Here is a 26,604-nt window from a genome sequence, read left to right as displayed (position 1 = left end):
TGTCATCCCTTTGGAAAGTGTCCTTTAAGCTTATCCATCCATTGTTAGCAAATAATTATAAAAATAATAACAAAATAGCACAAATTCCAGATCTGAGTGTAGGGGCAGCGTCCTTGTAAACATTTCTGAGGGATGTGGAGGTTGCAAGATAGCAACATGTCAAAGAAAAATGTTATCACCCACAGCTAAGAGTTCCTGTCTGATGAATGTTGGAATGTATCTGTCTGAGCCAGCAAAACCTGTTTAAGAAGTTAATATTGCTTTTACGAGATTCTGCATTTTTACATCAGAACTCACAAAACATGCTAGTACTTGTAGGTGACAGATAGTATGCATCAATAAGTCTCATGTTGAGTATTTCTCCTTTCAAAAACAGAGGAGCTGAGGATTTTGGACTAGCCGTTGAAGGAATTATAGCAACTTTAGTGAGTTTATTGTTTTCATCTTCCTTGAGTAAAACTGTAGCTTTCTTAAATTGAAGAAACTTCTGTCTGTCGGGACTCCAACATATGACACATTATGAGAACAAACCGGGTACTTAAGTACGCCTTGTTTGTTTTTTGCTATCTCTTTTGGGTGAGTAATTGCTTCTAGCATTAATCTATTTTAACAGTGATACTCTGTAGAGCATACACTGGTACACATTCAGCAGTGCTTTACTTAAAAGTGATTTATGTGATATAAAGTAAGGAGAAGATAACTGTTTAAAAATGAAGTGTGTGACATAAACAAAGAACAGGATAAATATTTCTAGTAACTATAAGCTTGTTGAAAGTTATAAAGGAAAAGAAAACATACAGGACAACACTGTACGATAGGAGGGCACTCCTCATCAGTGTGATTACCCAAACAGTTCCACATTTTTACAAGCAGACTAAGAATACAGATTTCAGCCTACTAAGGAGGATGTGTCAGATTTTTTTAAATCATATTTAGATTCTCTATTTATTTATTAAAAATGTTCAGCAGTTCTAAAGGCAGTTTTAGTGTGTTATAACACTGACATTTACTTTACTTTTGTATTTTTCTTACTTCATTCTTGTTTCTTTAGTCAGTTAATTATTTAACTAATTTGTCCTACTGAAATGAAAAGAAACAGAGAACTCTGGAGGACAGCAGAATATATATGTATTTAAACAAGCTAAATAGCAACAGTTTTGCATGCTTTAATGGCATATTAATTACATATTTTCACAGTATGTTTATTACTGCTTTCCCCCTCACATACCCATCTTCAGGCCTCCTCAACACAGCACCCTACCAATCTATTTGCTCCCCCTCCAGGGTAAGAGCTGGACCATTCATTTCCAATTAAAAGTCTTACGGCTCACCCTGTCTCTGTCTGGGATAGGAATTATATCAGCTATCTGATTCTTTTCTAAGTTGAGAATCATGTATCAGGCAGTTATTCATGTAAGAGTAATTCCCTCTCCATCAAACTCCCTCATTGTGGTGGTTAGTGGCTCAAAATGGTTGCTGCTGACTCTGTCATGAACTCCTCATATGTACCTCCACCCTGCCATGGGACCCTGCCTTGAAATGTAAATTGATTCACCCAATCTTACAGCTGCACCTGGCAGTATCCGAATCTTTATGTCGGGGTTCCTGGTTCAGTAAGTGATACTGGCACCCACACACTCAGGCTGCTGGCCATAGCCTATCCCTCCCACCACCCCCTGAACTTGGGTTGCCTGGGTTGTACTCGGATTTACTCCTCTATGCGAACCAGGCATTCTTTATAATATTCTTTGCTCCTACCGCCTATTGATCATCTGCCTCCTCCCAGACAATCAGTCTGTTCTTTCTCCATCAATGAGGAGGGGCCATCATTTAGACAAATATTAGAGGTGGTTTGAGGGATTTTCCTGCTTTGCTCTACATTTCTCCAATGGATACCTGGTTAGGAGAACAGAAGGGAGAAGTGCAATGGGATGTCCTCACTGACCTGAAGCACAAAAAAATGTTTTTTCCCAGTCTGCACTGGAGAAATCACATTTCTCCATGTGACCCCTAAGTACCTGCTAACCTCCCCAACCCCCATGAGGGGCAAGTAACCATACCCTCTCCCCCCTCTGTCTGGTTCCTCCAGTGCCAGGGTCAATACACAATCTTTGGTCACAATAAAGCCTCCATCCCTCTGTGCCACACAACCAAGCAGGCTTTTCTTATAGCTTTTCAAATGCCATTTGTATATTCTACTTCCCTGTGTAATGTCACCTAGTTCTGTTTCCTTGGGCACTTTTATCACATAACTTCTAAAACTGTCCAATAAACATAACTGTCAGAAATGCACTGAAAAGTAGGACTGGCTAAGAATGGTGCTCTGGCGATAAAATCTAGAAAGAAAGAAATAATACAGACAGGAAAGGAATACAACAGCCAAAGCCTAGGACAAAAGGAGGTATCCCCAGAGGAAAGGAAGGTACTCCTTTCATATCAGTGTGATTACCTAAACAGTTTATAAGGAAGCTAAGGATACAAATTTAAGCCTACGAGGGAGGATGTGTGAGATTTGTTTTATTCATATTTAGATTATTTATCTATCTAGTTAGTTAGTTATTCAAATATTGTTTAGCGATTCTAAAAGCATTTTTAGAGAGGTACAACATTGATTTATGCTGTGTATTTTTCTTATTTTATTGTTGTTTCTTTAGTCAGTTAACTACTTAACTAATTTGTCCCGCTGAGCTGAAAAAGACTTTCAGTTTATTTCAGGACTTTATCTACACTGCATCTATGATCAGCAGAAAAACCTATAGTGACATTTGGTAGTAATATTTTAATACTGTAAATGCATGAAACTGTTCAACATGGTTAGTGTGTGTGTGTGTGTGTGTGTGTGTGTGTGTGTGTGTGTGTGTATGTATGTGTGTGAATGGGGGGGGGGGGTCATTCTAGTTCTACTTATTTGTATTTCTTTCCTGTCATTAACTTTTTTGCATTTTATTTTACTTGTATTTGTCAACCAGGTTAGAGCACTGATCCACTAGGGCCTTTTTCAAACTTATCCCAAAAGCAGGTTAAGGGACTTGCCAGAGTTGCACAGTAGGCAAAGGCAAATAAAAGTAGACTTGAAGTCCTACTTACCTATAACAGTAGATGTTAGAATTTCACACTGCCTCAGTGGCATATAAGTTCTATGCCTGCACAAACCCACACTGGCAAATTTCCAGTGCTCAGAACCCCTTCCTATGATAGGAGAATGGTTAAGCCCCTCCCAACATGGGAAGCTTAACCCCTGTCACACAAAGTAGGCTATTCAGGTTTTTAGTGTTAAGTAGGAAAAACAAGATGAACCAGAAGTAAGAATTGCCTGAAACCAACCAATTTGCAGCCACAAAACACCAAACCAAGTAACCAAAGCCAACCAACAGCACAGTATGGTTGGATATTATTGAACTATATATAAAATAAGGGGGATGGTGGGAGGGTGCTACCACTGAGGCAGTGTGAAATTTAAAACTCTACTGTTAGACGTAAGTAGGACTTATCCAGCTGTACTACATTCATCATTCACACAACCTCAATGGCATATGCATAGACTCCCAAAGTTTACCCTACCTGGGTGTGATGATAGGAGGCACTGCCAGCACAGCTAGCTGGAATTTTGTAAATAATTATATGTCATATGTGAATATTAAACTGATGTATACATGATCCTGATGTTACAAATGTATTAGAACTGTATGTCATGTATATATCAAATTGATTTGTACAGATGTTTGTGATGAAAAGGTATTTATAAAATGGTTGTGTTTAAAATGTATCCACAGTGTGCCCTACTGGAGAGAACAGAAATGTACATGCACTATTGTAACTGCTTAAATGTATATGTTTTAAAAAAAGGAAACTGGAAGGTTACCCTCAGTCCAGCAAACTTTAAAATACATCTGAAATTAAATGACTTTAGAGGCTCGGCCATAAAGATGCTATCTCACAGGTTTCAATGCAGCCAGAGACACAAAGTCTGTACTAGGAAGCTTTCTGTATTGTCTTTGGGGTGAACTAATTGCTATTCTGGAAGCATGGAGGTATGAATTTTTTTATGACTTCCAGCACCTGCCACAGATCTAAGAACAAGCCCTTATGTGCGTATTTTTACAGGTAGCTAAATCCTGCCAGCTTCCAGCAATGGGGGATTGCATGCCAACTAGAAGTCAGATGACCAGAAGTGATGTCATTCTGCAAGCTATCCCAGAAGTAATATTTTAGATATTATTTTGAGAAGGCTCTTAGTGAGACTGAGCATTCTATGTTCTGTCTTGGGCCTGACAACAAGATGGACCATTCACCACATAATCTGCCTTGCTCTATTAAGTAAGTTATTAGGGAAAAGTATAATTCTTAAATTCAGTCAGGAATATAGTGAAGCTTAGTTTAGATATTGTTTTTCTTTATTTGTCTGGGTGTCTCCTTCAATGTTATTTTAAATATTTCCTGTGATTTTAAACTTGGATGTCACTGTGAATATATACTTAGCATGTCCTTGTTCTTTTAATTCATTATTTAATGTATTTAAACTTTCATTGTGACTGATCTTTGCATAGATATTTAAGTTTTGAGAGTATTTGTATATTTATTGGTGACACTGTGGGGGCCACTCCTAATAGCCTTGCTCTTGGTCAAACTACCATTTGTATTAATATTAATTTCACTCAGTATATTGGGTACCTTTGGAAGAGCCTTAAGGTAGCTGGCAGGAGTGTCTGGTGGCAGTCATAACTACCTTATAGTCTGGGCAGAATGGGGAATAGCAAGTAAACCTGTGCCAGCCTTTCCCAGGTAGGTGTAGGTGTGTGTGTGTATGTGTGTGTGTGTGTGTGTGTGTGTGTGTGTGTGTGTGTGTGTGTGTGTGTGTGTGTGCGCATGTTTAAATCAAACCTCAAAGAGTGTGTGTGTCAGCTACTTGGGCAGGAACACAAAGCACTGGTTAGACAGAGAGGGTGCTGGAGGTCTTGGCTTGGTCACTCAGCTGAGATCTCAACTCTATAACTGTGGTAGTGGGGAGTCTTACTGGGGATTGGGAGAAAGAGAGAGAGAGAAACCAGCCCTGGACTGTGTTCCCTGAGTGCTCTCAATGGAAATTGTCCTTGACTGTGCTTGATGCAGACAGCTGCATCTGGAGTTACTGTGTGTATACCTGTTATCCTCTCAGTGAACATCCCCCACTGGTGCCAGTGGTGAGGATTGAGGCTCCCTGATTACTGGACCAGAGGTGGGGTGTCACACTGGGAATATGAAGGATAAGGATCCAGGAGCCCATGAAGAATGGTCCTTGCAAAGCCTGCTCTGGAACTTGAAAAATATCCAGTTTGTAGTGTTTTCTACAGGTATAAACAGAGGACCGGGTTTCCATCTCTAGAATACTTCTATACTCCACTCCTTTCTCATATGCCTCCAAAAAATATAAGGCTCTGGTGGAATGTGCCTTAACTTTGCCTTGAATAGATTTGCCATCGTGGGAATAACAAAAAAAAATAATAGTAGAGGACAACCAATGATCAACTGTTTGCTGACAAACAGGCTGAGCCTTCTTAGCACCAGAAAGGGAAATAAATAGCTGTTCAGCTTTCCTGAAGGGCTTAGTTCTGTTAAGGTAGTACCTCAGCTACTTGTGCACATCCAAGGTATACAGAATCTTCCCTCTCTTATGTTTACGTTCCAGAAAGAAAACTGGGAGACCGATGGCTAGATTCAGGGTAAATTCAGAAAAAAGAAGTTATGTAGTCACCATAACATTCCATCTGTGTTATCCATTTTCATTTTTCCTCAACATATGGGTTTAGATCTGATCCTTGGATCTAACTTGGCCTCTGTTTTACAGCTTGTGGATACTACAAGCTCTCAAGCTCCTCCCTTACCCACAATGCAGCAGTTCCCTTCATTCCCCAGATCTTGTTTTCAGCTTCTTACTGTATGACACAATAAATTTATACCTTTAAGATGGAAAGTCACTATCTGGAGCTCAAACAGAAGGAACATTGGTTCCTCTAATGCTCTCCCATTCTTCCAAAAGTCATCAAGAGAAAAGGGGTAGGGGGCTGGAGGGAGGGGAGTTGAGGCAGAATGAAAATAGACAACACAGATGGGAACATTATGGTGAGTACATAACTTCTTTATCTGATGTTGTCAATTTTCATTCATTCCTCAACATATGGGGCAGAGTCTGCAGCTACCTGAATCCTGGGTCGACTCTAAAGATGGATATTCCTGAGTACTGTAGAGCTGAAGGCACTCTTCTCCTTGAAGCCATATCCAATTTGTAATGAGCAATAAAGGAATTGCAGCTATACAAATATTGTCCATGGAAGTCCTGGATAAAAAAGCTGATGAAACTGCCATGGACTTGGTTGAATGGGCTCTTAAGTGCTTTGGCTGTCTGTAGATATGTAATAAGTGCAAAATGTATTCACCTTTGTTCGAAAAATTTGGAAAGAATACTGGAAGGTTAATAGTCTGATTAGTGTTAGATCCTGACACCACCTTAGGAAGGATGAATTGGTTCTTAAGAACACCCTGTCTTTATGAAAAACTAAATAGGGAGGCCTAGAAGCTAAAGCTTGAAGTTCTGAAACTCTTCTTGCCGATGTTATGGCTATGAGAAATATAGCTTTCCAAGTCAGATATCGCAATTCACATTTTGCAGCTAGTTCAAATGGACTCTGAGTTACAGCCTGTTAACATTAAATTTAAATCCCACAATGGAGTAGGTTCCTTGAAAGATGGTTTAAGTGGGAAAACACATTTCATAAAGGCCTTACAAAGACGTGAAGAAGCCAAAGTAGAATTATCAGCTACAATATGGAAACTGGAGATGGCAGCTAACTGAATCTTGACCGGAAAGGGATTAGCCCCCTTCATTAAAGATAGAAGCCAGGAATTCAAGAATGTTATATGCTGGTACTGAAAAAGGGTCCATGTGTTGTTGTTATTGTACCCAAAGTACAAATCTTTGCCATTTGCTCTTGTAAATCTTCCTAGTGGAAGCTTTGTGGGAAGGTAAAGGAATGTGGTGCACTATAGAAGAGGGCTTTGGTTGTCTGGCTATAAATGAATTGGAGAAGCCATGCGGTGAGTTTTAGGCCCAAGATGTCCGGGTGAGTCAAGTCTGTTGGGTGAGATAGAAGGTCTGAAATGGATCCAGAATCCAAGGTGGGTAAACTAGATGAGGCCAAAAGAAGGGAATAAGGGCAATGAGGATGACTTTGCTCTTCAATTGGGATGCTTTCTGTCCAAATTTGGGGATTAAGGGGGTTGAGGGATAAGCAGAGAGAAGACTTGGGGGGCAATCGTGAAGGAGAACATCTCTCAGTGACTCCCCCAGTGGGGGGATTAGGACAAAGAACCTGTTGCATTTATGTAAATAGGTCACAATATGGTTGGCCCCATGGGCGGAATATCATTTCATCTACTTTTTTGTTGAGAGACCACTCATGAGGTAGTAATATAGCCCTGATCAACTTGTCTGCTATCATGTTGGATTTCTCCAGTATGTGTCAGAAATCGATTTGAAGAGATCTCCTATTGCCACACTCTCACAGCTTCTCAACATACGGGGTAAGATCTGGTTCCTCCTCATTTGTTGATGTAACATACTACAGACATATTGTCCATTTGAATCGTAACAGCTCGGGAAGGAAGAGAGTGAGTCCTGGAATGCCTGCAATGCTAGGAGTATTGTTCTCATTTCCAGCACAGTGATATGTAAGTTGGCCTCTTCGGGGTATCACATGCCTTGAACAGTCTTCCCAAAGAAATGACCCCACCCAATCTGGGAAGTGTCAGTGGTGACTATGGCCTTGGGCTGAGGGAGAATGAATGGACAACCCTGCTATATGAGATTTGAGCAAATCCACCCCAAGGTACTTTTGCAGGTCTGAGTTATGCTGATCTTGGAGGAAATATGTTGCTGTAACATGGCCCAGTGGGTTGCTAGCGACTGGAGAATTCTCATATGATATCTTGCTAGTGGAAGTAGAACTATTGCCGTGGACATTGATCCCAGGGTCTGTAATATCTTTCGGGCTGGCAATACTGATTTTCTGAGTATCCTTCTGACTTAAAAAAATTCTTAAGAATTCTCAGCAAGGGGAGAGATGCTGTCATTGACGTTGTGTTGAAAATATGAATTCCATTCCAATATCTGAGATGGTTGAAGTTGAGACTTGTGGTTGATTGTAATGCTTAGATTGGAACAAGTCTGGAGTATATAGTTTCAAGCTATCTGCAGATGCTTGGTTGAAGTGGTTAGGAGTCAGTCGTCTATATGTGGAAATGCCTGGAATCCCTGCAGTCTGAAGTGAGCTGCTACTACTGCCATGAATTTGATGAACACCCTGGGGGCCATGGTGATACCAAACAGCAGTACTCTGAACTGATAGTGACTAGCTTCCAGCCGGAAGTGCAATTATCTCCTGGACTGTCTGTACATTTTCATGTGATAGTACATGTCCTGGAGATCTATTGAGCACATCCAGTCATCCTTGTGCAGAAAGGACAAAATGGACTGAACTGTGACCATATAGAATGAACTAGATACACTGAACCTCACTAGTTCAGAATGGTGAGATCCAAGATTGGTCTCCAGTCCCCTATTTTCTTTTGCACTAAAACGAATCTCGAGTAAGTTCTGGATCCTCTCTTGTCTGGGGGGGACCTCTTGGATGACTCTTTTTTCTAACAGCTTTTGAATCTCCAAAGCTGCCATTTTCCTCTGACTGGGTAGAACATTGGGATTTTTGTTCTGTAACGGCGGTGGTAGGGAAAAGGGAATCATATAGCCTCTGGAAATAATCTTCTGCACCCAAGCATCTTTTGTTATATTTAGACATGTTCTCTGGTGCAGGGATAAGTGATTCCCGACTGCATCCAGAGGTGGGCAGTCGGGCCTCCTTTCAGAAGCACTAATAGGGTCTCTCAGAGAAAAAATCTCTGGACCTGGAAGCTTTCTCTGCTGCTTGGGCAGTGTCTCCCATTTGAGTCCCCCCCCCCCACGTGGATCATGGAATTGACTCTGTGATTTCCTGAACCACATCTTTCAACCACCTCGTTGATTCCTGGAAAAGGATCTTTGAGGGGTTGAAAAATGTATGCCCACAGCAGACAGAGTCTTACCATCTTGCTCACACCTGGACTGTGTCTTTCACTTTTGGGCAGAATAACAAACTTCTGTCAAAGGGAGTGTTGATGAAGGGATGACTTGAAGGGCTCCACAAAAATCCTACAGATGCATCCAGGCATGCCTCATGATGGAAATGCCTAAACCCACCACTCTTGAGGGCTCCTTCAGCTGCATGTGAAATAAGCCTCATATATGAGTTTGAAATAGACTGAAGGGTTGCTAACTGTGAAGCAATAGAAGACTCTGCCTCAGAAGTACTAGTCCCTGAGAGGGATTTTGAGAGTTCCTTGATCAATTTCCTCTGTAATTTGATAAAGTGTGCCAAGTAATTCAGGGACCTGAGTGCAAAGGTCAATAAAGCATAGACATGCTTCCCAAACCTGTCCAGCACCCTAGACTCCCTGTTAGGGGGATGAACAGAAGAACTCTTCTTTCTGAGTACTTTTTTGGTGGCTGCTGCCATGACCACAGCATCCAGTGGTACTCCTTTGTTCCAAAATTCCTTTCCCTTCGGTGGTGCTAGGATCATATCTGGTCTCTTGGATTGGCTCTACAGAATCCGGATCCTTCCACACTTGCTGAGAGGTCAAATTGATGAGCTCATCAGTGGGTGGAGTCACCCAGTAAGTAGATCAATGGCTCCCTCTGACCCAAAGTCATGGCAACCAAGACAGGAGTCAGAACCAAGGTATCAAACGCCGAAGCTCCAAAGGGCAGATATGGTTCTTACAACTTGGGAGTCGACTCTAACCCCTCAGATCCAACAACAAAGCCTGGGATCCTAGAGCTGTTTGGCTCTATCACACACAGAGCTAGTGCACTCAGAGAAGACATCAGATCCAAAGACAGAGATATCTTCAGATCTGAAAAAGACAGCTGTAGGAGCCTTGCATCTGAGGGCTCCGAAACTGAAGGATGGATCGAAGAAGGAGATAGAATTGGTGGAGTTGCATGAATAGAGGTCTTCAGACCCATTGGGGTAGGAGCCGGAAGAACTCCCATCTGAATTTGTGTTGAAAGAAATTTCATCATCATTCTGTCCACATCCGCTTCTGTGAGACTTCTGGATGAATAGGAAGAGGCTATGGAGGCAGATCGGCATTTTTCCAGGAAGGACACTGGGTGTCGACAGGGTACTGGCCTAGGTAGAAGTTTAGGCCCTGAATGGGTTGGATCCGAAGAGATAGACCTGGTGTCTGAAGATGTTGGATAGAAAGGTTTTTGAGTCTTCTTTAGAGGTTCCGAGGTCTGCGCCGAAGAAGATTGAGAGGAGCTAGGATCTTTAGAAGGCGTCTTTTTTGCCTCCTTTTTCTCATGTTTGGAGGTTTTGGTTCCAGTTACTGATTCTCCAAAAGCTGAATGAAGAAGACCCTTGAGGATTAATTTGTTCTTCCTGTCAATCAGAGCTCTTGTGTTAGAAGCTTTACAAATAGAGCATCATATAATGGGATCTTATGCCCGCATTTGCTGCACTTCTTACAATCTGATGATTTATCTGCCATAATAATAACAAATTACAGCGACAACCACAGTACAACAGAGTAAGACGATATACCTGGATAACAAGAAAAAAACTAGTTAAAAGACTATGACAAGTACTACTACTACTTTTTTTTAAAATTAGAACTAAGAAATACAGGTACCAACAATGGTATTTAAGAAATACTGACTAGTGGTAAGGGAAAAAAATGACCAACTATGGTAATTAAGGATTACTCATAGTAAAAAAACAAAAACTATTAAAAAGGAGGAAACAAGAAGTATTGACAAGTGGTAAGGAAAAAAGCAGAAATTGCCAATGTTGGCAATTAAGAACTACCACCAGTATGAACAACGAGGTATAAAAAAGGTAAAAGGAGGATAACAGATAAAGATTATAAAATTACAAGGAAAAAACGTATCATTTCTGAAAACCACACTCGACAGCTGTAGCAACCACATCCATTCACAATGGTGGCAAATAAGATCTGGGTAATGAGGGGACTACTGCATTGTGGGTAAAGAAGGAGCTTGAGAGCTTGTAGTATCTACGAGCTGTAAAACATTGGCTGAGTCGTATCCAAGGATCGGATCTGAACCCATATGTTGAGGAATGAATGAAACTTGACATCATCAGATCAACTTTTAGCATGAAAGAGGGATTAGTGTATAAAACAACCCCATACCTGTGGAAAATCAGATAAGGTTGGCCCATCATGAGAGCATGCAGCTCAGAGACTTGTCTTGCAGATGTCAAAGCAATAAGTAAAACAATTTTCCAAGTGATGAGCATCAAATCAGCATGAATGGCAGGTTCAAAAGGAAATAAGGTTGATTATTCAAGAACAAAGTTGAGAACCTACAGAAGAGGAATTTGCTTTTGAGTGGGTCTCAAGTGCAACACTCCGTTCATAAACTCTTTGACTACAAAAAGAGAAGAAGGAGGGGCATCCATGGGTAGACAAGTTAAGAAGGCTGCAAGATGCACCTTGAGAGATACACAAGATAGGCCACTGAAATATTTAAAAACCAGAGGATTAGACACCCTACCAAGCCCTCTGACATCGGTTAGGCACCACCTGGAAAACCTCTTCAGCTTGCAAACATAACATTTTCTAGTTGTAGGTTTTCTTGCCTCCTTCAACACCTGCTGCCCTCATGGAACAAGTGCTGAAAAGGTATCAAGACAGAATCATCCAGGCTATCATTAGTAATTTCTCTATGTTAGGATGCACCAGTTGCCCCTTACACTATGTGAGAAGATTCAGACTGACAGGAAGCTTGTGGTAATTGCCCTTGGCCGGTTCCTTTAAAGGGGACAGCCAACTTTGATGGGCTAAAAGGGGGTCACCAGAATTATCTTTGTTATTTCCTTCTGAATCTGCAAAAGTACCTTGGGTATCATTGGAAAGAATGCAAATGCATGAAGGAACAGTCCTGTCCAAGAAATAAGAATACATCTGTCCTACAAGCATGGTTGCAAGGATGTCTTGAGCAGAGTTTTTCCAACTGTCTGTTTTGAAAGGAGGTGAACAGATCTGTTTCAGGAATTCCCCACACCTGAACCAAATCCTAGAAGACATCTGTCCTGAGTTTCTACATCAGGATCAGTCTGGTAACTTATTCTGTCTGTCACTATGTTTTGCACTGATGGGATGCATGAGGCCTGACATCTCAGAGAATACTGTAAAGCTAGCTCCCAGGCCATCATTGCCAAATGACAAAAAGGATATAACCTTGTTTATTCAGGTACCGCATGACTGTGTGGTTGTCTGTGACTAAAAAAAAGGGGGCACAGAGACCATAAGTAATGAAGAACTTTTAAGGTCTACATCACTGCTGACATTTCTTTGATGTGTATGTGCTTTTGTAGTGTCCAAAGGGCCTCATTCACCTTGTACTTGAATGCCTCTGGACACTGTTTGCCCATGCAAAATCTAAATAGTCCATCTGAACTAATTGAACTGATTAAAATGGGGTCTGAGGGGACAAAGGTAGGCTTGGACTGAGAGACATCTGATCTTTCCCACACTGTAACTCTCACTTCAACAATTCCAGCAGTGGCACATAAAACTCTAAGGAATGCAGGTGCTGGGACCAAAAATGTTTTAAGTACCCTTGAATCTTTTTCATATGGAGTCTGGCCATCTGTATCATGAAGATCACTGATACCATTAAGCCTAGAATTTTGAGAAACTCTCCTGCGGAGGTAGCTTTTTAAAGAGATAAATCCCTGAAAATGTTCTGATGTCAGAACTTTGTCTTATGGCACAAAGGCCATTCTTTTTTCTGTGACTATTAAACACCCAAGGAAGACAATTCTTTTTGAGGGTGCAAGACAGGAATTTTGTAGGTTTACCTTAAAGCCTAGGTGAGCTAGAATGATCAAGACCTTGTCTAATGATTCTAAACACCTGGATACGGACTCCGCACAAATCAGCAAGTCATCTAAATAAGGGAAAACGTGGAAGTCCTGGGTCCTGCAGTAAGAAAACACTGGAGCTAGGCACTTTGTGGCACTAGACAGCCCAAAAGGTAATGCATAAAACTCATTATGTGAGTCATACACAGCAAATTTCAAATATTTCCTGAAGCTGGGAACAACTGGAATATTCTGATAAGCATGTCTGAGATCTAAAGTCATCATGAAACAGCGTTCCTGAAGAAGGGATAGAACCATCTGCAGGGTGAACATTTTAAATTTGGGGTACTTTCAGACAGGTATGTAGGAAAGACAAATCTAACACTAGTTTCCACAATAGCTCCTTTCTGGGTATCAAAAGGATTGTGCAGTAAAATCATTTTCCTTTATATGGTGCAAGAACTGGTTCTATAACCTCTGCTTGCATCATGTGAAGTACCAAAGAGAACAGATGCATCTGGTCTGGTGGGTGCAGGGGGATTCCCCTAAAGGGAACAGGATTTTCTGTACACTGACACGTGTATCCTCTCTGAATTATTCTTAGCACCCATTTGTCAGAGACTATTTTTGGTCAGGCTGCTTGGTTGAGTGAAAGCTTGGGGGAAGGGGAAAGGGGAAGAGGAATGGCATGCCTGAGTCTTGGCATAGTCATTCTTTAGCAGGGGAAAGCTTTTTGAGAAAGGAACCCATTTTATTTGATTTGGAAGCATTATCCTCCTGCCATTTCCTCTGGATGCCATGACTCTTATTAGGCTGCGATTTTTGTTTGTTCTGTCCTTTGAAGATGGATCCCTTGTCAGAGAAGAATCTGGGAATATGAAACATTCTAGGCACCCCATGTATCAGTTTATCTCTGACATCCTACTGCTTGAGAATCTGGGTGGCAGCAGGACCAAACACAAATTCAGAACTTAAAGGAGCATCCAAAATCTCATTTTTAAAATCCTCAGAAAAAATTGGGTATGCAACCAACCATACCTTCTCTATAAAACAGAAGTGGCTGCATTTTTAGAAATGTGTCCCCAGCTTCCAAGACACTTCTCAAAGCATTTTTCAAAACCTAAGTCACATTAAAAACAATCTCTTTCTTACAACACTTCTGTTTATCAGGGCAAGATACAGCAGTCATCTAAACTTTTAGCACATTGCAAAATAAATTTCCATGAGAAGCCCTGACAATTTAAATTGTAAACACTAAATTACTAAATGGAGACAATTTTTTTTCACTTGTCAATTTTATTCGGTGGTGTAGGGTTAGAAGCCAAGGGTCTCTTGTTAGAGTTGTTAGCTAGAGAAACCGCAGTTGGGTCAGATGGGAAATGAGCAAAGACAGCTGCAAGATCAGAGTACAAACTGTATCTCCTTACAGTCTTTTTAGGAACTGGTACACTAGTCAAACTACATGCAGTTTTATAGACATCTTCTAAGGTCAGTAACAGAAGAGGAACAGCCAAAATATATGGAATCTCATCCTTTATTTCTTGAATTACCCACCTGCTTCATCAGCCTCCCTTTCCACTCTGAATTGTAGTTTTTTGCTCATGTTACATACAAGAGTTTTAACTGTGTAGCTTTAAAATATCTCTTCAAATCAGATAATCTTAAATGTCTTTGTTCTACTGGGAGGATCAATTTATACTACTTGGCTCTTCCCCTCTTCTCCTCCTAAATAAAATCCTTCAACTCGCTATTAATTACTATCCACAACTTCTCCCCTGGTTGATAAAAAATATGCTTGACCTGTGCATAAAACTAAAGGGACTATTAACATTTTACTGCTTATTTTTGCTCTCAATATATATTTATTTATTTTATTTATTTATTTATTTGCAGTTGGTTTACCAGGATAGTCCATTGGGCCAAAATGAACCCGTTTTCAATGGAGTCCTGGGGAGAAAAGCTCCAATAACAAACAAACTAACTAGGTACATACAATAGATTACAATGATAATTATACAAATGTAAAAAGATACAAGCATATCATTACAAAATTCAGGAAACATTTCAAACAATACAGTCTGGTGATGATAATTTGAGGTGATTTAGGCTGTGAAAAGTAATATTGCATAAAGATCCAGAGTAGTTATTATGTAAGGAGCATAATCTTTACAAGGTACAGTCAAATACAGTCTTTGCAGATACTATGGGAAAAAATTGTGAGTTATGGGGAATTAATAAGGAAAAATTGCTGGAGTAACATGAGAGTGAAAGGAAGGTGGAAATTTCCATGATTAGTTATGAGGGGTGGGAGCAAGAACATTCCCACTGGGAAATTAGATGTATGTGAAGAGATTTTTTGAACATATAATGGTTAGAGGTGGTGCGAATGGATGGTGGTAGTGAGTTCCAAAGGCGTCCTAGGTTATAGGATAGTAAGTTTTTGCCTGGGGGAACGAGTTGGTTTGTGCACTTCTAATAGGTTTTGATTGTTTGACCTTAAAATTCTATCAGGTAGGTGCATCTTAAAGGCAGAAGTCAGGGAGGGACAAAGAGAGGGGTTGAAAATGAGCTTATGGGCAAGAGTTAGCTGAGTATAGCTGAGATGATTGGGTAGTTCTAGCCAATTAAGTTTTTGGAGAGAGGAACAGTGGTGGGTGGAGGACCTGTGGCTGTTTGCGAACTTAGCGATTTTGTTGTAGCAAGAGGAAAGTTGTTTTTTTAGAGAGGACTGGAGATTAGTTAGGAGTGGTGCTCCGTAGAGGAGGGAGGGGATAAGAAATGAAGAAGAGAGAGTGATTTTAGAGGTGCTTGTAAGGTACTGATTTTGTCGGTAGAGCATACCTAGTTTTTGATGTTTTTTTTTTATATTTAGTTGTAGATGGGAGTGGAAATTAAGCTGGTTGTCAATTTGGACACCAAGTAACTTGGTTTCTGACACCAGTTCCAGAAATGAGTTATTTTGACTTGTAATCAAGAATGTGTTTATATCGAAAGGAGTAACTTTAGAGGGGGTAAATACCATTAGTTTAGTTTTGGAAGCATTGAGTGCTAGGTGATTTATTTTCATCCATTGCTCAGTGATTGAAAAAGCTTCTTGTGTAAGCTTTTGGAGCATAGGGGTAGATGTGGTAGAGCAAATAGTGGTAGACTCATCTGCATATTGGATGATATTTGAGAATGGAATAGATTTGCGGAAATCATTTATAAATATATTGAAAAGAAGGGGACCTAGTATGGAGCCTTGGGGAACTCCGGTGGGGGTACTAAGAAAAGAGGAGGTTGCCTTTTTCCATTTTACAGCTTGGTATCTATTAGATAAGTAGCTGGAGAACCAGTTCAAAGAGGAGGGAGATAGGTTAAGTTTTGAGAGTTTAGTTAAGAGCAGGCTGTGTGAGATAGTGTCAAAGGCCTTAGAGAGGTCAAGTAGTACGGTAGAAACAATTTGGCCAGAGTCACGTGCTTTATTTACAGTTTCAAGATAGGAGAGGAGGGCTGTCATGGTGCTATGATTTGGCCTAAATCCATGTTGTGTAGGAGTTAGAAGGTTATTTTCTAAGAGATGTTGTAAGAGTTGAAGTTGGACACACTTTTCTAGAAGTTTAGAAATGGGGGACAGGATAGCAATGGGTCGAAAGTTGTTGACATTACAATTGTTGCCACCTTTATGCAGAGGTATGATAAAGGCTTGTTTCCAGATTTGGGGTACTGTACATTCTTGGATGGAGCGGTTGATTAGAATGCTTATGGGATAGGCAATTGCTTCAGCAGCTATGCTTAGAAAGTAAGAGGGGATGTTATCAGGTGCGTTAGTGCATGGCTTCAATTTCTGAAGGAGTTTCTTTATAGTAGAAGTGGGTATAGGTTTTAATGAGAATAGAGGTGAGTGGGTAGAGGGGGTATTAGAGGGTGGTAAGGATGGTGTGGAAGTTAGAGTAGGAGAAGAGGTGGAGGATAGAGAGTTAGTAGATGGGAATGAGGAAGGAGCAGCAGTGCAGGGTGGATTGTTGGCAGGAGAGGGTGGGGGTGTATTAGATAGTGAGGTGGAACTAGGGAATGAGGAAGTTAGTTTGTTAATAGATTCAATGAAAAAGGAGTTAAATTGAGTAGCTAAGTCTAAATCTGGGGCATTTGGGTCTGGGGTAGGGGTGTGTGGTTTGCTGGGGTTAAGGAGGGTCGAGATACCTTTCCAGAATTTCTGTGGGTTTGTTTTATTATTGTTTTGGAGTGTAAAGAAGTAATTTTGTCTATCAGAGATAATAAGCTTTTTTACTTTATTTCGAAGTGTTTTGTACTCAATTTATATAGGTGAGAGCTTCTACTTTCTCAGTTTTTGAATTATCTTTTGTTTATTCTCTTCCCACATATCCTTTAACTGTCAAAACCAAATCTTTTTTAATTCATACTCCTAAATACATCATGTTATCAAGTCCCCATAAATAAGGGGATTGCTGAACCAGTTTGTGTGTGGGTACATAGTTTATAGTTATAGCATTTGTTTTATCTTCATTAATTTTATATCCCCACAAAAAACTAATATAATATTTTGTATGACTATTGATTTTCTTTCTCACAATGTTCCACAACACAGAGATGTCCATTTCTGGTTCCATCAGGTACCAAATAATATCATCCACAAATAAAAACAACTTTTATTGGACAACATATCAAGTATATCCTTAAATTTCTGAGTCCCTTTTTTTCTTTGCCAGTGGTTCTAAATATAATACAAATAACAAAGGGGAAAGAGGACACCCCTGCCAGGTTCCTCTGTTCAGACACAACTTTTTAAAGAAGAACTCTCCCATTTTAACTTGTACCTCTGACCCTTCATTTATGCTTCTGATTAACCATATTATTGTATCAGGAAATATAAATGCTTCCATTGCCCAAGTCATAAACTCCCAGCTAATTCTGTCAAATGCTTTCTCTGTATCAAGACCCACCAATAATAGCAGTATTTTTTTTTTGCAGTTTGTTTGCTAGGATGGTCCATTGGGCCAAGCTTTCCTCAGCCCTCTTTTTAGATCTCTCCAAGGCCTGATATGGTCAACCACCAAATACTCATGCACACCCTTAAGGCATTCTCACTAAATAGCTGTGTGCTTGAATGGTTCTAATCTTACCTATGTGGAAGACAACAAGCCGTCCTATGGCAGAACAACCCATCAACCCATCTACCTGTCACCTTAGGTGTCCCCCAGGGCTCCATACTAGGACCCCTTCTTTTCTCTCTCTTTATTAATGACCTTCCCACTGTCATCTCAAATGCTACCTGTATCCAATATACAGATGACTCCACCTTGATTTGTTCAGCCACCTCCCCGGCAGATCTAATATCATTAACTCATAATACTTTCAACATAGTTGAACACTGGCTCTCTAACCGTCAGCTGATATTAAACCCTAACAAAACAAAGTTGCTCCTTTTCTCCCCCACATGTAAGTCTTCCTCACTACTCTTTACCATAAAATCTAATAATGGTACCATTATCTCCCCAGATGTGCAAACCAAACTTTTAGGCATCACGGTAGACAACACCCTCAAATTCGATATCCATGTCAATCAAACTACCAAAACCATTAACAAAAAACTTGGCTCCCTCTATAAGATCAAACCTTTCCTTACTCCATTTGCTAGGACTGCCATTGCTCGTTCCCATCTACTCTCCACTCTTCTCTATGTCTCCCCCTCTACTCACTAATTTGAACAAATCTGCTCTTAGCAAACTCTCCAGCTGTTGTAACCATATTGCTACATTAGCAACAGGCATTGCTATAGGACCCACCACTCTTACAACCTAAATCTTCTGGGATGGCTAGAATGGCCTAGCCTACTTCAGTACAACCAGCTTATAATTGCCCATAAAGTTCTCAACCACCCTGATAATATGCCTGCACTTAAAAATATCATCAACCCTTATAGCAACCTGAGGTTACTTTGCTCTTCTAATAAACTACTGGTTCAAACATCCAAAAGCAACAACTCGACTGGGGATTCTCTGTTTGCTAACTCTGTTGGCACAACTTGGAACTCTCTTCCTGCTGATCTTACTCTTGAACCCTCTCTTACTCAGTTTAAAAAAATCTCAAGCTATACTTTAAAACTCACTGGCTATGTCCTTGTTCAAAACCTGACTAGATCCTCCTCTGTAGTCTGTAATCATGTTACATTGCCTAGTCAATTTGTCAACACTGTTTTAAAACTGTATGATTATATTACTTGCTTGTTCAACTGGAGCCTGTAAACTGTGTGTAACTTGCAAGAATTTTGTGATTTTTACTGTATGTTCTACCTTGGAGCTTTTCTCCCCGGGCCTCTGCTAAAAATGGACATGTATCCAGTCGGACTATCCTGGTCAACAAATGTAAAATAATTAAATATGAAGTTTAATCCTCCAAGTAGGAAGATTTGTGCTTGACATCTGCTAAGAAAGGCCTGAATTAACCTGAAATTAAGGTTATACCTGCTAAGACACATGTGCTTCTACTTATACTACTTGGTGTCTGTTATTTGTTTTTATCTTTATTCCCTCTCCTGATGTGAAAACTACTTACATACTTTCAGAAATCATTAACTTTTAACCTTGAAGAAGTCAGTGTTCTGTCTTTTATTGCCCTATCATCAGTTTGCCTTCATGGAAAGGTAAGAGAAAAAAAATGTAGTCCTCTGTTGCAGCCTGAAAGACAAGCTAAAAAAAGAAGTTACACACTTGCCATAAAGTTCCATCTGTGTTGCCCATCTTCATTTATCTTTTTCTTATGGGGTTCAGTTCTGAATATTGGAACTGACTTGGCCATTACTACAGCCCGCAAGAACCAAAAAACTCTCAAGCTTAAGTCCTATCCAGAGTGCTCCTCTAATTTACCTCAGATCAGGTTTGCAGATAGAAAAAGACAGAAGGTATAATCCTAATAACACCTTTATAGAGATAGGACCATAATTTGTTCCACCAAAAGACCTGAATGGAAGGGGGATAGAGGGTGGGGAGTCAAGGATGAATGAAAAGAGACAATGCAGATGGAACGTCACGGTAAGTACATAACTTCTTTATCTGATGTTGTCAATCTCATTGACATATGGGATAGAGTCTCCAGCGACCTTAGATCTTGGGAGGACACATGGGAGGATATTCCTGAGCACCACAGAACCAAATGATGCTCTTTTCTTAAAGACCAAATCCAATTAGTAAAAGCAATATCTTTCGGCTAATCCCATTAGGGATCTCCACAGTTGATCACTGGTCCGCAGATTGATTGGCAGCAGAGTTTTTACAGTGCTAAGTTGCTGGCCTGGTGCCCAACCTTCACAGAAGGCACACACACACACACCTACCTGCATGTCTTTAAAACTCACTCGACTGCAGGGAGGACATGCAAAATCCACACACAAGACGCTCCAGCTAGGAATCAAACCAGGGAACTTCTTGCAATGAGGCGACAACTCTAACTGCTGCACCACCATGAGACTAAACCCAATTTGTAATAAGTAATTAAGGTATGTGGGTAAGCCCATGTCGCTGCTGCACAAATATCCATGGAAGCCTTAGAATGAAAAATTGCTGAAGTAGCTATGGCTTTAGTTAGAGTGTGCCCTAATAGGCCCAGGTAATTAAACTTTCCTCTTGTTGTATATGAAGGAAATGCAATCCTTTAGCAACCTAGATACGGTAACCTTGGAGACTGGCTTACCCATTCTAATACTTGAAAATGAAAGAAACAGTTGATCCGATTACCTTACGTCTTTTGTTCTATGAAGATAGAAGTGCAATTGTCTATGAACATCTAATAAATGCAAACAGTATTTGCCTTTGTTTGAAAAATTGGGAAAATACTGGTAAATTGATTGCCTGATTGGTATTAATTTCTGATACCACTTTTGGTAAAAAGGAAGGGTTTGTTCTCAAGGAAGCCCTGATTTGTGAAATATCAAATATGGTGGTTTGCAATACAAAATGTGAATTTCTGAAATCCTTCTGGCAACAGTAATTGCTACCAGAAATATAGTTTTCCAAGATAAGAATTTCAAGTTGCAGTTGGCAGCAGGCTCAAAGGGAGGATGCACTATTGTCTGTAATACTAAGTTTATATCCCAAGGTGCAAATGGATGCTTATATGGAGGTTTTAACATCAAGGTCCCTTTTAAGAATGCTTTGCAAAGTTTATGAGAAATTAATGAATATTTTTACACCAGTTATGAAAAACTGAAATAGCCACTGGTTGAACCCTGACAGAGGAAGAGGCCCCTGCTTCTACGAGCAAAGCTAAACATTCTAAGACTTTATCAACAGAAGCAGAGAAGGGGTCAATGTTACTATCATGAGCCCAGTAAGAAAATGTCTTCCATTTACTTTTGTAGATTTTTCTGGTGGAAGGCTTATGGGAGGCCAAAAGCATCCTATGAACTGGGGAAGAACATTCATTATGCCTGGCAATAAGTGGAACTGGAGAAGCCAAGCCGTGAGCTTGAGGTTTTGAAGGTTTGGGTGAACTAATCCTTCTGGATGGGATGAGAGATCTGGATCTGGGTCCAGAGTCTAAGGTCGCTGAATCAGATAAGGCCAAAGAAAGGGGAACCAAATCTGTTGAGGCCAAAAGGGAGCAATGAGGATTACCTTGTTCTTCAACCTGATTTCTTTAGAAATTGAGGAATTAATGGAATTGGAGGAAAGGCGTACAAAAGTCTGGAGGGCCAATTGTGCAGATCAGCATCTCTCAAAGACTCCCCTGGAGGGGGGACCAGGGCAAAGTAACTGCTGCACATAGGTCGCAGCAAGGCTGGCCCCAGCAACAATAAATCTTTTCAACCACTTTGGGATTGAGAGACCACTTGTGAGGCAGCAGAATGCATCTGCACTGTTTGTCTGCTATCACACTGGAACTCCCTGGAATATGCATTGACATTAGAAAGAAGTTGGAAGAGATTGCCCACTACCAAACTCTGAGAGCTTCTCAACAAAGGGGGTAAGATATGGTTCCTCCAACCAACATATTGTCTGTTTGAATTGCAATCATTCCCAAGGGCATAGCAGTTTGAAAGGCCTGCAATGCTAAAAGCACTCCCTTCAACTCCAGAACATTGATACACAAGTTGGCTTCCATGGGGGACCAAGTGCCTGGGACAGTCTTTCCCAGATAATGCCCCCCCCCCACTGCATCTGGGAGGCATTCGTGGTCACTATGGCTTGGGGTTGACATGGGACAAAGGGGAGGCCCAAGAGAATTTCCTCTGAATGAATCCACCAAGCTAGGTCTTTCTTGCAATGGTTGGTAATCAAAATCTGATCTGACACTTACTGATGCACTATGGACCACTAACATGCTAGAAGCCACTGTAGAATCCTCAAGTGAAATCTTGATATGGGGAATGAACAATATGGCCACTGCTATCAAACCAAAGGCTTATATGACTAGTCGTGCATCTACTCTCTTGCTTCTGATAATTTTTTGGACTTGGGCCTTGATCTTTTGCAATCTTAGATAAGGTAGGGAGGCTGTGCAAGTACTGGTATTTAGTTTTGCTCCTATGAACTCTAAAGTTTGTGTTGGTGCCAGTTGTGATTCTTTGTAATTTGTGGTAATCTCCAGGTTGGCACAGGTCTGGAGAATGTAGTCTTTTGCTTGTTCTAGAAGATGTCTGGTGGGAGTGGTAATCAGCCAGCCATCTAAATACAGAAACACCCGAAATCTGTGCATTCTCAAGTGAGCTGCTACTACTGCCATGCATTTGGTGAACACTCTGGGGGCTGTGGTGAGACAAAGACCAGAGCTCTGAACTGATAATGACTGGCTCCCAGCCGGAAGTGGAGAAATCTCCTGGAGCACTTGTCCATTTTTTATGTCGTAATACACATCCTGGAGATCTATCAAGCACATTCAATCATCTTTTTCTAGAAATGGGAGAATAGACTGAACCGTGACCATCTGGAATTTTGTCTGTCGAACGGATTTGTTCAAAACACTTAGACCAAATACTGGTATTCAGTCCCGTCTTTTTTTGGCACTAAAAAAAATCTTGAGTACATCCTGGATTCTATCTGGTATGGCGGGACCGCTTGGATGACTTTTTTTTTCTAGCAGTTTTTGGATTTCTAATAATGCTGGTTTCCTCTGACAGGGTGGAATGTCGGGGATTTTTTTGCAATTGTAGGGGGTAGAAAGAAGGGGATGATGCGGCCTCTGGTTACAATCCTCTGCATCCAAACATCCAACGTTATCTGAAGTCAGGCTTATTGGTGCAGGGATTAACACCCCTGACTGCTTCCAAAGGAAGGCAATGAGGCCCTCCTTTCAGGAGCACTGAGAGGATTTACCAGAAAAAGTGTCCCTGGTACCCTAATTTTGCATGCCAGCTCTGCTGCATGGACAGCGTCTTCCATTAAAGCTCCCCCTCTGCCCCTGGGGGAGCCACTGCCACGTGTGTCCTGGAAGGGCCCTTGGGACTTTTTAAACCAGATTTTCGCACTCCTTTGGTTCCTAGAATAGGACCGCTGAGGAGTAGAAAAACGTACACCCACTGCAGAAAGGGCCTTTCCATCCTTTTCACCCCTAGACAAAGTTTTTTGAACTTTAAGGTCAAAAAGGGACAAGCCGTCAAAGGGTGCCTTGACAAATGAAGAGTTGAATGGCTCTCCAAATTCACACAAGAGCATCCAAACATGTCTCCTTATGACTACACACAATCTGCTGCTCTAGTCATCTCATGGACGAATTTGAAATGGACTCTAGGCTGGCCAGCTGAGAAGCAACCTTATCTTGGACTTCATGAGATATGGTTCCTGCCAGGGTATCTGATAACTGTTTAATCAGATCCCTTTGAAGTCTGGTGAAGTGTGCCATAAAGTTCAAAGACTGTAAATCAAAGGTCAATAAAGCATAAACCCACTTGCCAAACCTATCCATCACACAAGACTCTTTATTAGGAGGATGGATAGCGGAACATTCCTCTGCCAGTTCCTTTTTTATGGACACTGCTACCAGCATGGCATCAACTGCCCATCACTTTACCTAAAACTGATGATCCTCGGGTGCAGTTAGAATTTTGTCTGGTCTTTTGGGGCTGGGTTCAATGGTGTCAGAAGCAATCCATGACCATTGCAAGATCAACTTAAAGAGCTCATCAGTAGGCAGAGTTACCCAAGAGGTAGATGGTCGGTGCCAAAAGCCTACAGGTACACTGATTCCCCAGAAGAGGGCTTTTGGGATGTCCAGCCACCCCTCTGCTTAAGATCTCAAGGATGTCTTCAAAGGAGACATCTTCTGGAGGTGACCATGGAGAAACCTCCCCTTCATCATAATCAGTGTCCTCTGTGATGGATTCCTCTGGGGAATCTAGGTGTTTCCTCTTACACTTCCTCTTCTGAGGAACCTCCTCAGTGGAATAATTCGGGGAGGTGTCAGAAGAGGAAGAAAACCTGTATAGGTGACTCCTGCAGTTTCGGCGCTCGCTACCTAGGTGTGGGAACTGGCTGAAGCTCTAGATGAGGGAAAGGACCAGGAAACTGCTCTCACAGGGGTGAAGCTGACTGAATGCCTATGGTGGACATAGCCCTCTCCATGGCCTTGAAAGCTGGTACCCCCAAAGAGGGAAGGAAGCCCAAGACTGAGAAAGACTGCCTTGGCACCATGGTCCCTCCCAGCTTCAAAGAAACCATTCCCAAGGCCAAAGCTGGGGTCAAGCTTACATGTGCCAAAGCCTCAAGGTGCAGCAGAGATGGCTCTGAAAAAACTGGAGTTGAGTCCTGCCCCCTGGAACCATCAGTGTAGACATGACCCTGAGTGGTTTCCGGATCCAAAAGAGCTGAAGAACTCAGGGTAAGACTCGGTACCAGAGATGGAGATCTAGCCGGGAAACTCAGAGCCGGGATCTCCAAGGCCTCAGAGGAGGTTAGAGGAGGAAGATTAGCTGGAGTCAAAGAAGGAAGGGTTCTGGCTCCGGAACAGACTGGAACCAAGGACATACCTGAAATTCCCCTAGTCACGAGGAGCTGATCCACCAATCTCCACACATCTGATTCTGTTAGACTCTTAGTGGAACGAACTGACTGGGTAGAAGGGGATTTTGGTTATTCCAAAAAGCAGCTAGGTAACTGACCTGCAAAAGAATCTATAAAAGGGGAATATCTGGCCCTAGGACGATCAAGAAAACAGTATTCAATATTTTCCATTTGCACTGAAACCATCGGTGCTGAAATGGGAGACAGCACCAAGACTATCTTCCCCTTGATCTGGTCTTGGTTCTGTGCTGACACCTTCGGCACCAGTGGAGGAAAATCTTTCAGTCTGAGGTCGGCACCGAAGTATCCTTTAAGATTACTACTGGTTCTGCACTGGAACAAGTCTTTTAGTTGTCGGACCCAAGGGAGAACCTGGCACTGATCGACTTCTTTTTCTAGGTTTGTTAGCTTTTGAAGAGGAGGAAGATGAAAAAGGGGAAGAAATATCTGTTTTACTTTTATTATCATGACCAGAGATGGCCTCCTCAAAGGCAAATTTTATCATCCCCTTTTAATAGATATTGTAAATATTCTTTTCCCAAAGCAATAATGAAATTAAATGTATGCTGCAATGCAAAAGAAATATGCTTGTTTCTAATACAAGATTTTGAAATAAATGCTTCTGTGTAACTGCAAGGCTGACAACTTGCTTTAGCAAGCATGAAAGCAGTTAAGAATAGATAAGTAATGATTATGTGTCTGACACCTACGAAAATAAAACATGCTTAGTTAGTTTAACTGTAAATATGTTTGTGGGCTAGACATGGCATCCTGTTATAATAATATTTGGAATGTACAAAGAAGGAAGTTGATCAACGGGGACTTTCTGTGAGCTTTCAGATGCAGAAATAAATGAAATAAAATACAGACACTTCAAGTGACACAAAGATGATGTGGAGAGACTTTTTGTAAAGTCTTCAGATACAGCAAGGAAGAAAATAACCAAAGAAGGACATAAAGCAGAAATCAATCATGCAAACCACAAGGACATTGGAAAACAGCATCTGTTGTTTTGAAAATACATTGTTTTCTCTTGAGGTAGACATCTTAATCAAGGGTGCAATTGAGACAGTTCATGATAAGCAAAAGACTGCATGTTATAACAGAATTGAAATGATCTCAGATAGTGTAACTGTTTGGACAGATTAAACTATAATGGAAACAGCAGTACAGTGTGAGTCTGGTGATTTTGACATGTTTCTGCAACAATTTAACAGTGACGAGGCCAGCTCGAATGTGGCCTTTTCTATCCGTTACCAGCAGTTACTGTTCATTTGGTGCCCTAATCTCTTTGTGAATTCCACAGGTCAACAGATCCAGTGCTTCTCTTTGGTGGAACCAGAGATAACATTGTTGCATTTGTCCAACAACGTTCCACCATCAATTCATCTGTTGAATGACACCGTGTCTTCGAAGTGACTTCAGCCTGATTACCTGTTTGTCATCTACACAAAATACATTAAATTCTTCACAGTTATAACATGAATGCCTGCAAAGACAGATAACTTTACAATGCCCACATATTGTATATATAAATTTACATAATACACTGGACAAAGGGATGCACAAGCCAGTGCATTTCTTTGTATCAGTCCCAAGCCCAGATAAATGTAGAGGGTTGTGTCAGGAAAGGCATCCGGCATAAAACT

General features: G+C 41.0%; 1 protein-coding gene across 1 annotated transcript in view; it reads left to right on the top strand.

Moving 5' to 3' along the window:
• Positions 1-339: 339 nt before the first annotated feature.
• The window catches only part of LOC122817659 (tetraspanin-33-like), a 477,846-nt gene continuing 451,581 nt past the window's right edge, over positions 340-26,604 (top strand). Inside the window, exon 1 of the mRNA XM_044090722.1 lies at positions 340-576. Within this exon, the coding sequence (XP_043946657.1) occupies positions 520-576 (57 nt within the window). The 5' untranslated portion in view covers positions 340-519. The remainder of the gene's footprint in view (positions 577-26,604) is intronic.

Source organism: Protopterus annectens, chromosome 13.part0 (assembly GCF_019279795.1).
Source record: "Protopterus annectens isolate FY-2018-M chromosome 13.part0, PAN1.0, whole genome shotgun sequence".
In the NCBI taxonomy this organism is placed as follows: Eukaryota; Metazoa; Chordata; order Ceratodontiformes; family Protopteridae; genus Protopterus; species Protopterus annectens.
This window is presented reverse-complemented; position numbering and strand designations above follow the sequence as displayed.